The sequence below is a fragment of the Athene noctua genome, chromosome 15 (assembly GCF_965140245.1).
Source record: "Athene noctua chromosome 15, bAthNoc1.hap1.1, whole genome shotgun sequence".
Classification (NCBI taxonomy): domain Eukaryota; kingdom Metazoa; phylum Chordata; class Aves; order Strigiformes; family Strigidae; genus Athene; species Athene noctua.
The window spans coordinates 1,455,931-1,469,603 of record NC_134051.1 but is presented as its reverse complement, the minus strand read 5'-3'; the positions used below and the strand labels follow the sequence as shown (position 1 = coordinate 1,469,603).

General features: G+C 40.3%; 1 protein-coding gene across 17 annotated transcripts in view; it reads left to right on the top strand.

Annotated features, from left to right (window-relative positions):
- The window catches only part of MAPK8IP3 (mitogen-activated protein kinase 8 interacting protein 3), a 74,866-nt gene that overhangs the window by 14,199 nt on the left and 46,994 nt on the right, over positions 1-13,673 (top strand). For 13 of the 17 annotated variants that reach the window (XM_074919299.1, XM_074919294.1, XM_074919287.1 and 10 more), the window contains exons 2-5: positions 6,052-6,172; positions 6,852-6,922; positions 7,675-7,766; positions 11,567-11,590. In XM_074919299.1, the coding sequence (XP_074775400.1) occupies positions 6,052-6,172; positions 6,852-6,922; positions 7,675-7,766; positions 11,567-11,590 (308 nt within the window). The remainder of the gene's footprint in view (positions 1-6,051; positions 6,173-6,851; positions 6,923-7,674; positions 7,767-11,566; positions 11,591-13,673) is intronic. The other 4 variants (XM_074919298.1, XM_074919292.1, XM_074919290.1 and 1 more) reach the window with 1 other exon arrangement.

The following is a 13,673-nucleotide window of genomic DNA, read 5'->3' as shown; positions in this document are numbered from 1 at the left end:
GTGGCACGAGCCCTTCCCCACCTCACCACAGAACCTCTGTTTCCTGGCCTGTGTCTCTGTGTATTCCTCGATGCTTTTGCACCCCCAGCACTGCTGTCTCCTGCCAGCGAAGGGATGAGGTCTGGGACTGAACCCCCGGTGCTGCCTTTAGCGTGCAATAACATTGCACAAACTACCACTCACCACAGATCAAGACCACAGAATGAGATTTCTGCATATATGTGCATTTTTGCCTCTCTGCTTGATTTATCACTGATGTGAGGATTTCTGATGATATGCTACTATTTTTAGTGATTTTCTTCCTTTGCAGAAGGCAGTAAAGCAGGAAGCCAAGCAATCTGCATTGTACCACTGCTTTTCAGAGGAATACTCATTCTTTTGTCTTAAGATTATTTTATGTTAGTTATTTTCCCTGTAAAGACTAGTGTGTGAGCCATTATTGTTTGTCATATTCCTGGGTTATTACAACCTAGTTATCCTGCTTGAAGTCTGCAGATAGAAGCTAGCAGAAAAAAAAGCCATGTGACTAATTTTTATATATAGCAGTTTCATACTCTAGTTTTCTTAGATTGCTGATGTGATTAACTGTTTAACTGTAACTGTTCGTATTTAGAAATTATTATTTGAAAGCAAGCATAGAGGCTCTTGAAAAAAATAGGGAAAATGATAAAAAATAGTAAAAATATTAACACTGTGGTCAGCCTTGTTATTGAGAACTACTGGGAGGGTGGGCTGTTTCTTCTTCCAGTGTACCCATCACTTTGCCATAGTGAGAATCAGAAAACAATAAAAAGAGAGTACTCTTTCTTAACCATCAGTGGAATTATCTGGTCCTTCTTATTTCTGTTTTCTAAATGTCTTACTGCATCTCCATAAAGAGCTGTGAAATCAGTGAGGTGTGAGCTGAGCTCCTCCATGCCATCAGAGAAGATCAGATGCAGTACCTGGCTCTACAAATGAGAATTCCCTTGAAATCAAGAGCAGCTCATAGAAGCAAGTTAAGCCCATGATTCTTCGCCAGCACCATATTCTTTTTGCATCTTGGCACCATTAAATTGAAAGAATGCAGTCAGCAAATTTGCACTTCAGTTTTTATAATTAGTACCCTGGGCATTTTAATTCATGGCAGATTTTTTTTGTAAATAGTGTATCACAGTTATTTTAAGATGTCTTTAAAAAGAAAAGAAGGCTATGCTCTTTGGGTTTGGATGCATTTGTTTTGGCCCACTCTTACCCTGTTAAATATTTAAGTTTATAATTAAGCAAGAGTAATATCTGCAGTATCTGCTTTCAGTAAGACACTGAATTTGTACTATTTCTGAAGCCAGAAGTATGAATTTGATTCGTGTGAATATTCTTTTCCCTTATGAAGGCTTGTTGATTTTAGTTAGCACCCCCAGAGATGCAGAGCTTCACCTTTGTACATTGAACACTTGTGCAGCATTTAGATAGGATTGGCTGTGCACAAACCTAGGTGTAAAACACAAGAAACAAGAGTAAACCGGAAGGATTCTTTTCCTATTTTAACTGGTTTTGCTGCTTTTTGTAAATATTACAGACAGAAAATGCTCAGATGGAAAGGTGACTTTCAAGTTAGTGTCCCCTCTGCCTCTTTATTTTTAGGAGGTTTAAAAGGTCAGAGTGAAATCTTGGTCCTCTTCAAGTTCCTGAGAACATTCCCACAGCTTTAGTAGAACCAGCATTATACACCCCCACCCCTGAAAGAAATAGAGAATGTGAAATGCCTGCGGTTGTTTATTTATACTGGGGTGCATTCATTCAATAATATGTGCTTGGTTTTAAAGCATAACTGTCTCTGAGTCTGGTAAATAAAAAAATAAATTAATTCAGTTTGTGTTCTGTTTCTCTTGCCCTGGTATGCATTTCTAGCCACATGGGAAGGCAAGGGTTGGTGGGGAGATTTGCTGTGTGCTGGGGGATGCTCCTGGCAGGTTGAGTACGGCAGGGGAGAGGCCGTAGCCAGCCTGGGGGGTGCTGCTTGCCTGGGCCAGCTGCAGCCGTGTATTGTGGTCCGTGAGCTGCAGCTTGAGGACCATGGCACAGCATCATGCTGTAGACAAAGTGCTTGTCTCTGCTGTCTATGGAGGCTATTGTTCACAAGAGTAGGACAAATGTACCTGAAGTGTCTGTTTTCCCCAAACTCCTGGTTGTATTTGTGGATGTCATATTCCTCAGCCAGGTCATTTCAATCTCTGCTGTTTTCAGTGACTAGTATGGCTCTTCCCTGGATGCTGTATGAAATGTCTACTGCTGGCTTATTTGAAAAAAAATAAAGCCTGCCTGAATACCCTGATGAGAAGTCACTTTGTGCCATGAAGGATGAGTGGCAGTGACAGTGTATACTAAGCCGCCTCCTCAGTCAGGAGCGTGCTTTCCCTGGGGACAGCTCTGGCAGTGAAACCTCTCCTCCTCATCCCGCTGGTGTGGCTGTTCACTCCTCTCTTGAGTCTGGGACTTCTCCTGCTCTCAGCCCTTTCAGATCTTCTGATGCACAGGGGGAACCTCAGGTGAGATGGTTTCTGATGCAAGAGCAGCCAGAAGGTGTTTGCAGAGACAGGGAGAGTAAAGAGCCCTGGGGTCCCTGCACACAAATGTCACTGTCGATCTCTTCAGGAGACAGGACAAGGATATACTGCAATACATTTATCTGAAATGCTGTTCTTCCTTGAGAATACTTAGGGTAATATTAATTTTTAGTACTGTTGTCTCCATGTCTCTTTCTTCTTCAAATGGTTAGTTGATTTCTAGTTTTCTGTTTCTTTGATTACTTTTAGGTTTCAAAATAGACAGGACTGAATAAGAAGACTGAGCTGTATTTGTAGAAGACTTAATCTTCCAATCAGTTTCCTCTGAATTAAACCAAAACAGCAGTAGCAAATCCAGGAATCCTATTAAAGATGACCTACATAGTGGGAATAAATTTGGGCTTCTATCTTCTTTTGCTTCCTAATCTACTGTCAAGAACTCTGTGAATATTTTCCTTAAAGCCCATTCATTTTTTTACTGCTGCTAAAAACCTCATTCCTGGCCTGGGTGGTATGCTCTTGGATGGAGAACCAGGAGTGGAAGGGTATCTCAAGCCGAGAAGGTAGTGAAAACTGAGCCAGTGCAATGTGATGGGGATTTAGCCCTTGGCTGTAATTAAAAGGGTTCGTCAATAGAGCTTTAGCACAGAGTGTGTCTGCCAAACCCTGCAAGGAGATGGGAGGTTATACCAGGGAGATAACTCTTCTGTTAGTGTAGCTTCCATCAGTTCTCCAAATGGAGCACGTTAAACTGCTGCTTCTCTAGGTCTGTTGCTTGGGGTAGCTGTGTTGGCTAGGAATTTGTTTTCCTTTTTACTCATTCTAAAATTGTATTATTATTCTGGAAAATGTTTCAAGAATAAATCTGAACATTTACAAAGCAGATTGCTTTATAAATTTCTGAAAATCCATAAAACAGATTGCTGGATATTTGTGAGTCACTAAGAGTTCAATGTTTAATTGACATCTCAGAGAAAAAATGCTTACTTAGAAACTAAAACATTGTACAGTCTTAAGATATAATTAAAAAGTAAATGTTTAGCTTCTGAGACGACTTCTACTTCTTTATAGTGGAAGAAAGGCATTGGCATTTCTGGTATTTCTGGAAAATACTGCTGGAAAACAACAATAAGGGGCTGGAAAAAACCCCCCCTTATTGCAATACATTTCGGCAGGAAGGAACAGAAAGTTAAAAGCCCGGTTAAAGATTAAAGGCACTGCAGAACACTGAACGCAGAAAAATGAGTCGTGGCTAAAATGCGTTTGTTTCTGTAAATACAGGTATGTAGGAATGAAAACTGACTCATTGTTCAGATTAATTTACTGAACAGTTTTTTAAAAAAGTATGCAATAATAATAAATGATTTAGTCTTTCAGTTGTCTACAGAGAGAAGATCCAGTTCACGAGCATAATGATGGCTCCAGTGTTTACTAATTATTCCAGTAAAAGTAATAGGAAGTGTGCACACGGCTTATCCTGAGAATGCAGTCAAATGCTGTGCATATTGTTTCATAGGCAGAATTTAACAACATAATCTTAGTGTGCATTTAAATGCATTCATTTTCCTGGGAACCATATCCAAAAATTATTTCTACCAGTGTCTGTATTTTAGAATACAATGAGGCTTTAGTTTGTTAAATTGAAATTGCCATGCCCTCTTGAGCAGCATTATGTGTGGAGAACAACACTTCCCCCTGTGCAGAGTACAGAGGAGGGTAAGAAAAGGCTTTTTTTCCCCAGTATTCGTGCTTTTAGAAAGAGGAGGTTTCAGCAAGCTGATGTGCATGTGCTGGTGAATCTGTTAGAGCTCGACCTAAGGAGCATTTTGCAAAGAGACGGAGAGGAAGAGAGGCAGGGCCAGGAGCAGAGCGCCCTTGTGAGTTCCTCATGGCCCTGACTTATCTCCTGTGGGCTCCTCTTGTTCTATAAACATCTTAAAGGTAAATGAAAGCCAACTTGGCTTTGTTGTCTGCTCTCTCTCTTCCTCTGCAGCTCTGAATCCAGCTGCTCAGCTGATCGGTTTGTGTTTTAATTACTGGACTGGTTGGTGCAGATGATGATGTAGTTTTAGCTTCCTTGGATGTAGCTGTTTAGGAGTAATGTAACGAGACTAGAATTTTGTGGTTTGCAAGGCCAGGATAGCACTTACTCTGAAGCTAGAGAGATAGCTTTAGTATGCTTTGTAGGCATGGTGGTACCACACTTTAGACTTAGTTTGCTGTGGAGAGGATGTATGTGGTTAAGAGAGCAAAAGTTTTTTGAGCTTTGTGATTTTTCCACCAAGTTTGTGTCAGGGGTGTTACTAGAACCAGATCCCTTTCTGAGTCCAGAAGTATGGATTGTGGGTCTTTATTGCATAGGGGTACGTGTTAATGTTTTCTGCAGAAAAACTCTCGTGACCACATAGAGCACAAGGTTTGGTTAAGTATACTCAGAAATTTAAAGGTGTTATTCACTTTTCAGGGACCCTGTTTAGTTTAAATATTTCATGAAAGCGACTGTGACTACAACTCGTATCAAGAGTAATGTTTAATATCAGTTCACTACAGCGGAGCTAAATCAAATGTTTCATGTCTTAATTTTTCTTTTCTGTGCATGCTAGTATCCAGTGCAGAGAATGACTAAAGCTCACAGATAAAAAAGTGACATTTTACAGAAATAATAATCTGAAATTTGGTATTTTTCTGTTGTGTTTTCATCATGAAAGGAGTATAACTGTAAAGATCTTTCCTTTGGCCCCATGTTCTGTGCAGGAGTCCATACTGCTGTGTGCATTGCTGCTAACTCCCATTAGCAACACCAAAATGGCAGCTGTGCCATCCCTTTCTTCCCTTCTTCACCAAGAGCAGTTAGCCAAGCTTTTTCTTGCTAGATATAAATTTGTTAAATTCAGCTGTGAGAATCTCCTCCTCTGCATGTTTCCCTCCTCCATCCCTCAGCTTCTGCATACCACAGAGCCCTTCTGGAGTTTGCTGCTGGGGCAGGTCACCATCTCTGGATACAGGAGTTGCTCTCAGCTCCTTGGAGTTGTGACTAAGTTTTCCAAAAGACTTGCACATTTCTGTCAAACTTACCCACCATGTGAATTACAGGCGAAGCTTTCTAAAACTGCACAAAATAGTTGGTCTGAAGGTTTCTGACATCTATATTTGTAAATATATGACTATGGAAATAGAGTTTGTCAAAATTCAGCCTGGCGCAAGGAAGAACAATGTTGTTGAAGATTACAGAGTTGCGCTGGTTTACATAACTCATGTTGGACCATAGTTTATATAGTAATTATACATTAAAGATAGCTAATACTTCCTCATATAAAATAGTCTCTTCATCTTGATGAAATGCTATTATACTAATTACAGTACTTACAAATTTTTATTTCCTATTCTGTAATTTATAGTCTCTCATTTTTCCTTGTTTTGTGAGGAGAGGAAAAGTCATATAGGTCAAATATATTTTACATTTATTCCTCATCTGTGCTTCCTTTTCTTCTTCTTCCCTATTCAGAAGTTTATAGAGTTTGAAGATGCACTGGAGCAGGAGAAGAAAGAGCTACAAATCCAAGTGGAACACCTTGAATTTCAGACTCGACAGCTGGAGCTGAAGACCAAAAACTATGCAGATCAGAGTAAGCAAAGTTGTACACTAGACATGATTATACACTTCGCATTCCACATGCATATACTGCTACTTTGAAAATATTTTTCATACTTTTTGTTTTAGTGTAACTTACACAAAGCCTGGAATGTCTGGTTATCCCTTACCTTGATATAAAATTCAGAGCCTTCTAAAGGATAGGATGTAGTCACATTACTTTAGTAATGGCTTCATTGCTTCTCTTGTGTGGGGCATGCTCAGTCTCTCGAGGTGTAAGATTTTGGGCATTTTAGTGAAGCTTCAGAACCTGGTTTCCACTTTCTCCTTGTCCCTGAATAGTATGTCACATTTTTTTTCTTACAGAAACTATCACATTTGTTTGTTTTGTCCTCAAATAGCCAGAGGTGCCTATCCCAGAGGATGATTTAAATTGTTGTCAAAGTAGGACACTTATAGAGCACCAGGGTACTGCTGAAGAACTCTTCTTCTTTGGTCTTAACTGTACTATTTGGTCTGCTCATTTTGGGAACATGCAGGTACCCGTGAATTGAGTTTGCAGTGAAGACCAGATCCCGCAGTATGCATTATTGTTTCTGTTTGTTTTGTTCAGTAGGCATAAATTAATCTCTAACAAAATAGGATTTGAGACTTCTAGTTTCTTTTGAGGGCCTGATGTGTGTTAGCTAATGTTTGGAATCTTCGCTTGGTAGTTTCACGACTGGAGGAACGTGAATCAGAAATGAAGAAAGAGTATAATGCTCTACATCAGCGTCACACAGAGGTAGGATGTCATCTCATTATTTCTAAATAAATAAACTCTTAGCCTATATGTAAAATCATGTCAGAGAATTCAGCTTTACAGTTCTAGTTATGACTAGAGCTTCTGAACTTTAGGAACATCAAAAATATCTCAGTGGAGGGTGTAAAGAGAATGGAGCCAGGCTCTTTTCAGTGGTTTCCAGTGACAAGACTGGAGGCAACTGGCAGAAACTGAAACACAAAAGGCTCCATTTGAACATGAATAAAAAGTTCTTTACTGTGAGGATGATGAGGACTGACACAGATTGCCCAGAGGCACAGTGGAGTCTCCATCCTTGCAGCTATTTAAAAGCCACATGGGGCAACATACTATAGGTGGCCCTGTTTGAGCAGGGATGTTGGACCTGATGGACCCCAGGAGGTTCCTTCCAACCTCAGCTGTTCTGTGATTCTGTGAACAGTGCCCCACTACCTTGTCTCTCACTGCTAATGAGCCTCCAGGAGATGTCTTACATTATTTTTGGATATGCTCTTTCATGGCTCTCCTGTTATGAGATTAAGTTTAGATCGTTTCTAACACTATTTGCTGTCAGAGTTCCTGTCAGATTAGTCCATTCATTTACATCATCAACTTAGAAGACAAGAGCAAATACAAGGAGATGTGCAAAAAAAAGAAAGGGAATTGGAAATGGATGCTGGAGAAGATCAAACGACAGCAGAAAATTAGTCTTTTCTTCTCCTCTGCTTGGCTCATGGATTTTTCTCTCCTCACAGATGATCCAGACCTATGTGGAACACATTGAGCGATCCAAGATGCAGCAGGTTGGGGGAAATAATCAAACTGAGGGCAGTCTACCTGGGAGAAGGTAGGGCTATAACCTCTCCATGTAATGTGTGCCATCTGGGGATTTACAAGCTGAGTGCGTGTATTTGAGAGAGAGGAATCAGAAGCAGGATCTTCCCCGTGGGCATGGATTGTAGTTGAAGCTTTTTTGTAATGGGCTGTAGATGAGTTGTGGGTACATATCCTAATGCTTGATGACGAGGAGCTTTATGTGTTCTGTTACAAAGCTTGGGCTTTGTCACACTGCTATTTATGGGGGGGCTCTGGAAAAATGATTTGTATTCTCAGGTAGCATGTAAAAGGTTTTTCTATGAGGTGGATGGAGGTGTCGAATAAAGTATCTCTGTGTGTGTGTGTGTGTCTTTGTATGTGTGATAGCTAGCAAAACCATAGCAATTAAATGCGTTCCCTGTTCCTTCAAGGGAAGCTTTCTCTAAGAGTCCCCAATAGACCTACTTATGTCCAAGTAATTGATTTTCTTCCCTCTCTGCTCCTCCCCTGTTTTTAGAGCACCAAACCAGTAAGAATCAGCCTTTGCTTAAAGAAGGCAGGGGTAGGGAAGAAGTTCAGTATATAGAAGAACTAGTGTTTTGTAGTCTTAGTATAAATCTGAAGCACGAAAGTTGCAGTTACTTTGATTTCAGTATAGGTACACCTGGTTTTAACTGTTAAGTGAAGGAACCAGATGCTTTCTGTCTGATGAAGACTATACACCAGTAACATTGCCCACAGGGTGAGAAATAGAAGTGATGTTCCATAAATACTGGTTAGAGAATAATAGATCACATAACACATAATGTACTCAGATTAAACATAATCTGTTAAATCACTCAGCCATAAAAAAAGATGTTTTCTGTCAAAGTTTTTGTTCATGGTAGATTACTATTTGTGTTAATCATCACATGCTAATGAAATGTGTTAATCATCATATGCTAATGAGATGATTAACACTATAGTGACACTGTCTAACCCAGGAAGTTCTAAACTAAAACAGGGAAGCAGTATTGGCCAAGTAATATGCTGCAGGAGATAAAATCTTTTTATTGACCTTTCCTGGTGTTTTTTTTTTAAACTTTTTAACTTCTTCTGGCCTTGAGGAATGTTAAAAGGTTTTGCACACATGTGGAGTTGTTGGTCTGAAAAATAGACAGACAGTACCAGCTGTGCAGGCATACTCGGAAAAGAGTGCCTGCTAGGTGTATCCCCCTTGTCTCTTATAAAATATGTCTGACTGATCTTAGTTAATATCTGTGAACTTCAGCTGGTTAATATCACTGAGCTTCACTCAAAACTGAAATCTTTGGGAGGCATTAGGCTAAGAAAAGGAGTGGGGTTGGCACGTCAGACTATACACAAAGGGCAGCATGGGCAAAGACATGGAGATGAAAATACAGGGAGAACAGATAAATGGAAAACCATGAAGGTTTTTGAAGTATCATCTGGTAGGGATGATGAAAATTCAAAAGAGGAGCATTGAGCAAAAATTTGGAGATGAAGAAAGAGCAAAATTATTTTAAATTAAAAATAAATATATTAAGAATAAAGGAAGAATAAGTGAGGATATTTTAGTAACTTGTATTTAGGTCTGTAACACTTAAATACCAGAATGTCAGTTGTTTTTGGACTAATGTAATAGAAAAGAAATTTCAGGTCCTGGCATAGGACACATAAATACCTTTGTGTCTGCTGTGGCTCCCTGTTGCTGGATTGGACTGCTCTGGAAAAGACTGAATTCAAGTTGCTAAAGTTTTGGTCATGTATTGTAAGAAAGAAAAAGGGAGAGAAAAAGAGACCCAACCCCTTCTTGTCAATGAAAGAGGCTTGAAGGATGGAAAGGGAGTAGTAAAAGACATGAATCTTCAGAAACTTTGGTAACTAGCTTGGTACTTCTGCTGATTCTCTGCAGCCTTAGTGTCATACAGTATCCTGAGATGGAGGGGACCCGTGAGGATCATTGAGTCTAACTTCTGACCGCACATAACTCAACTTAAAGGTTAAACCATGTATCTAAGAGCATTGCCCAAATGCTTCTTGAACACCAGCAGGCTTGGAGGTGTGACCAAGTCCCTGGGGAGCTTGTTCCAGTGCTTGACCACCCTGTCAGTGAAGAATTTCTTCCTATACTGTGTATTGGCTATTGTATTACCTCCCATAATAATTAAAGATACTTTTGTAGCCTTGGCTACAGGAATATCCTGCAGCTGGAGGATACTGGTATCTCAAAGAAAGATCCTTGATTTATTTTGATTGAGTTGATAAGGTTTTTATACTCTCATTTGTAAAGCTACCAGAGCCTTACATAAGGGAAGACACAGTTATATGTGTATCAAGGGGGACTGTTTACCCTTCTGGTGGTCAAATAGTCCTTTCAGAAAAGAGTATCTTACAGTATTTCTTCTAGAGAGGAGTGACTAAAGGCTGTTGTAGTTGTTGAGTGGGCTGTGTAGTGAGTTATCATTGTGCTCTGTTTTCTGCAAAACAGTAAATCAGTCTTACAATAATTACAGAATACAGTGTTTGGCGTCTGGCTAAAACTGGATTGTCTAAAATATAAAAATCTATTGGGAAAAAAATATCAAAAGATAGATGGCAGCCTTCCTAGGCAAAAGATACAGGTATGAGGGGTGTAGGGAACCAGCAGTTTGTAGGTGTTCTTCGGTTGATAAAATCTTCCTTATCAGACCGTTCTGCTTCCTCTCCTCTCCGCTTTGCAGTCTGGAAGTCCACAATGAGCTCCCAGAACATGGTCTGATCCTAGTATTACAGCTGAAATGGTATAAATGTGTGAGGGTTGTTTCCCTTGCCCTTCTGTAAATAAAAATATATCTGTGGAAGTACTTAAAAAGTAAAATATGAAAGTACTGTAGGCAAAAGCATGCTTAGACCCTCGTTTAAAGGGTGGTTCGTGTATGCATCTACCAAATTTGGGTTGGACTGCATGGTAGAAATTGATTTTCATGAGATCTTGCTTCCCTAACTTTTAGAGAAACTAGTATTAATTCTGGCCTTATATTGCCATTCTGTGAAAGAGATGCAGTGAGAAGTGTTACTGGTTATACCTGCAAGACCGCCATTCTTCAGGATGAAGGGTGAAATTTTCATCAAGAATAGCTGCTTCATATTAGAGAAATTAGTCTTTTACCCCTTTAAGTGTGGCATGTTGCTAGTCTCCTTGGACAGAAAAAAAGAGAAACGCTGTATGTCTATGAAAGCACCTGATGGGGCTGTGATCTGAGCTTGTAGGAACCACCCGTGGGAAATGGGACTTTTTCCTTCATTTCAAGCTTTGCACTGTTTGTGTGTGTGTGTGTGTGTGTGTAGCTCTGTGTTTGTATACGCTTGTGCACAAGCACTTGGGTCAGAGGTGCGTTTTCGTGTCACTACACAGCTGGGTAGGGGTGAACACCAGCGTTCAGTATCTTGGTGCACTGATGTGCACTGCGGGGGGACATGGGCATAATTTCTCATGGCCTGTCACACAGATTTGAATGCCTTTATTTATTTTCATCTGTGGATGTGCTTGAGTGTGTTAGACTGCATAGGGGTGCATATTTGCATAAGACCGTAAGTACACTGAGTATGCCTGTCACCTGGGAGGAGTTTGTGCAAGAACTGTTGGGGGGGTGTGTGCGTTGGCCACCAGCTGAGAGGGGTAGTGGGTACAGGGCAGACTCCCACGTGGTGTGGATTCCAGTGCATGCGTACCCCGTGTCTGTTGTAGGGCTGCATGTTTGCATGACCTTTGCTCTCTAATGGTTGTTTTTTTGTCTCGCTTTTTGTGCAATTGCTGCTCTGTTTTGGCTGTTATGTTTGTCACTGCAGTCATCGCCAGTCATGGAGGAAAAGGTAAATCCTATTGCTGCATCTTAACTTTGTTAATCCTAGTTTTGGAGGTTGCTGTTGAGTGGTGACCGTGTGGTGCTGGGAAGGTACTGTACTGGTGTGCTTGCCCTCTTTGTCTGCTGGCAGCTGTGTTGGCCTTGCTCAGCTGGGCGAGGCAGAGGGAGCCACCAAGCTGCTGGGATAACGCATCAGGAAGACACTTGTTTACACAAACCTAGAAGACACAGGAGTTTGGTCCCAAAACAGGGTCAGTCCTCTGTGATTGGACAATTACACTTCACACCCCAGAATGTTTTAAAAAGTCATCTTTTCTCCCTTATTTTAATGTGGAGTATAAGACATGCATATTTTCTGAGCAGGGCAGAAAGCACTTGTCACTGTTAATAGCTCTCTGAAGGCATTTCTGACTTTGGGCTAGGCAGTGAATTCAGTGCCCAGAGCCTGCAAAGAGAGCAGTTCTCATCTTTAAATGCTGGCAAAAAAACATAGTTTTGCTATGTTTTATAAGCTTTAGGATGTTACTTGTAGAGCATCCCAACCCCAGGTTTTGACTACTGCAAACCTTCATTGAGAAGTTTGCTGTTTACCTTGTAACACAAGGTGAGACTCACCTAGTGTTAAGAGTCACTCTGTACTGGAAAGAATTGGGTGCATGAAGGTTACTCCAGCACTCAACATTTAGACCAGCCCTGAGGATACTCTTGAATTTCTTTGAAGACTGATAGTCAACCCAGGACTGCAAAGCTGAAGTTAGCTTTTCTGTGGTGCTTGCTCTTTCCCTTTCACTGGCAGGTTTAGGAGAGGATGGAAGGTGTTTCCAAAGAAACTCAGCAAGAAAATTCCCTAACAATCTACATTAAAATCCTTTCCTGAAAATCCCAGAGCTTCTGATACTACGGAGACTTTGGACCTCTGTTCTCTGTTTAGCAGGGGCTGTGATGTTGATACATTCCCTGTACATTCAGTGGGGTGCTCTGTCTCATTGCATGCTGAATAATGTGCCTATATTTGTATATGAATGTAGAAATAAGCTATGGATTCCCAAAAGAAATCTCATAGAGATTACCCAAAGAGGAAGTATAATTCAGTGTCTCTCTCAGCATACATTTTGGATGGCTCCCATTTTTCAGTGCTGCCAGTGAGTTATGCAGGCCATCCCAGCACAGTCACAAAAGTGTTTATATAATAGCATGTCATGACTGCACTACTTGTTTTGAAAGGGATGTTTTGCAGTTACAGGAAATTTTCTCTAGCTACATACACGTGTGAAGCATGACTCCCTTAAGACCATCATTCTAACCTGAAGACAAAGAAAGATGTGAAACTAATGGTTAAAGCAGGTCAAAATATGGCCTGATTTTTTTTTTCCTTCCCTGAAAAGAATGATTCTTTTGAAGTAGACTCTTTTGGACCCTTGTGTTATTTCTTTAACTGTACAACTAGGAATTTTCTGTCTTTCTCACATAAAGTTCTAATTTCTAGTTTTGAATCTCTTAATCTCTTATACATAACTGACTATAGTTTTTGTGGCTTTTAGATCAGTACAGTGCCAGGGGTGAAGATTTCATATTAGGAGGAAAATCTCCCTAGTATGTTATTTAAAAACTGAAAACACAGCTGTTAGAAGCTTTCAGGGTCTTGGAATGATAGCAGTAGGATAAAGAGAGGTAAACGCAGGCAGACAGACAGAAGTAAGAGTACTTTGGCATCATGACCTAGTAGGAGCGTATGTAAATGGCAGGGTTGAGGTCATAAATGGCAGTGGAATGTTTTCTGTTTTCTATAAACCTTCAGTGGTTGTTAATATTTAAAATAACAAGCACCAAAATGCCTTTTGAGTGGAAAGGCTACAAGGAAACTGATAATCCCTATCATATAGAATCTGGTTTTGAATCTGTTGAAAGATGATCGCATCTTCTCTATAAGAGAAAGTAAGGTTAATCAGGTTGTGTCAGTGATCTTTGTTCCTCTGTAATCCAGTTATGTGCTGCCTTTGTGAAAGGATTTGTCTATGAAACTTGAATGTATGAGTCTTTAGGATTTTCAGGAGAGGATTTTAATATAGATTCCTAGGAAAAGTGCATCC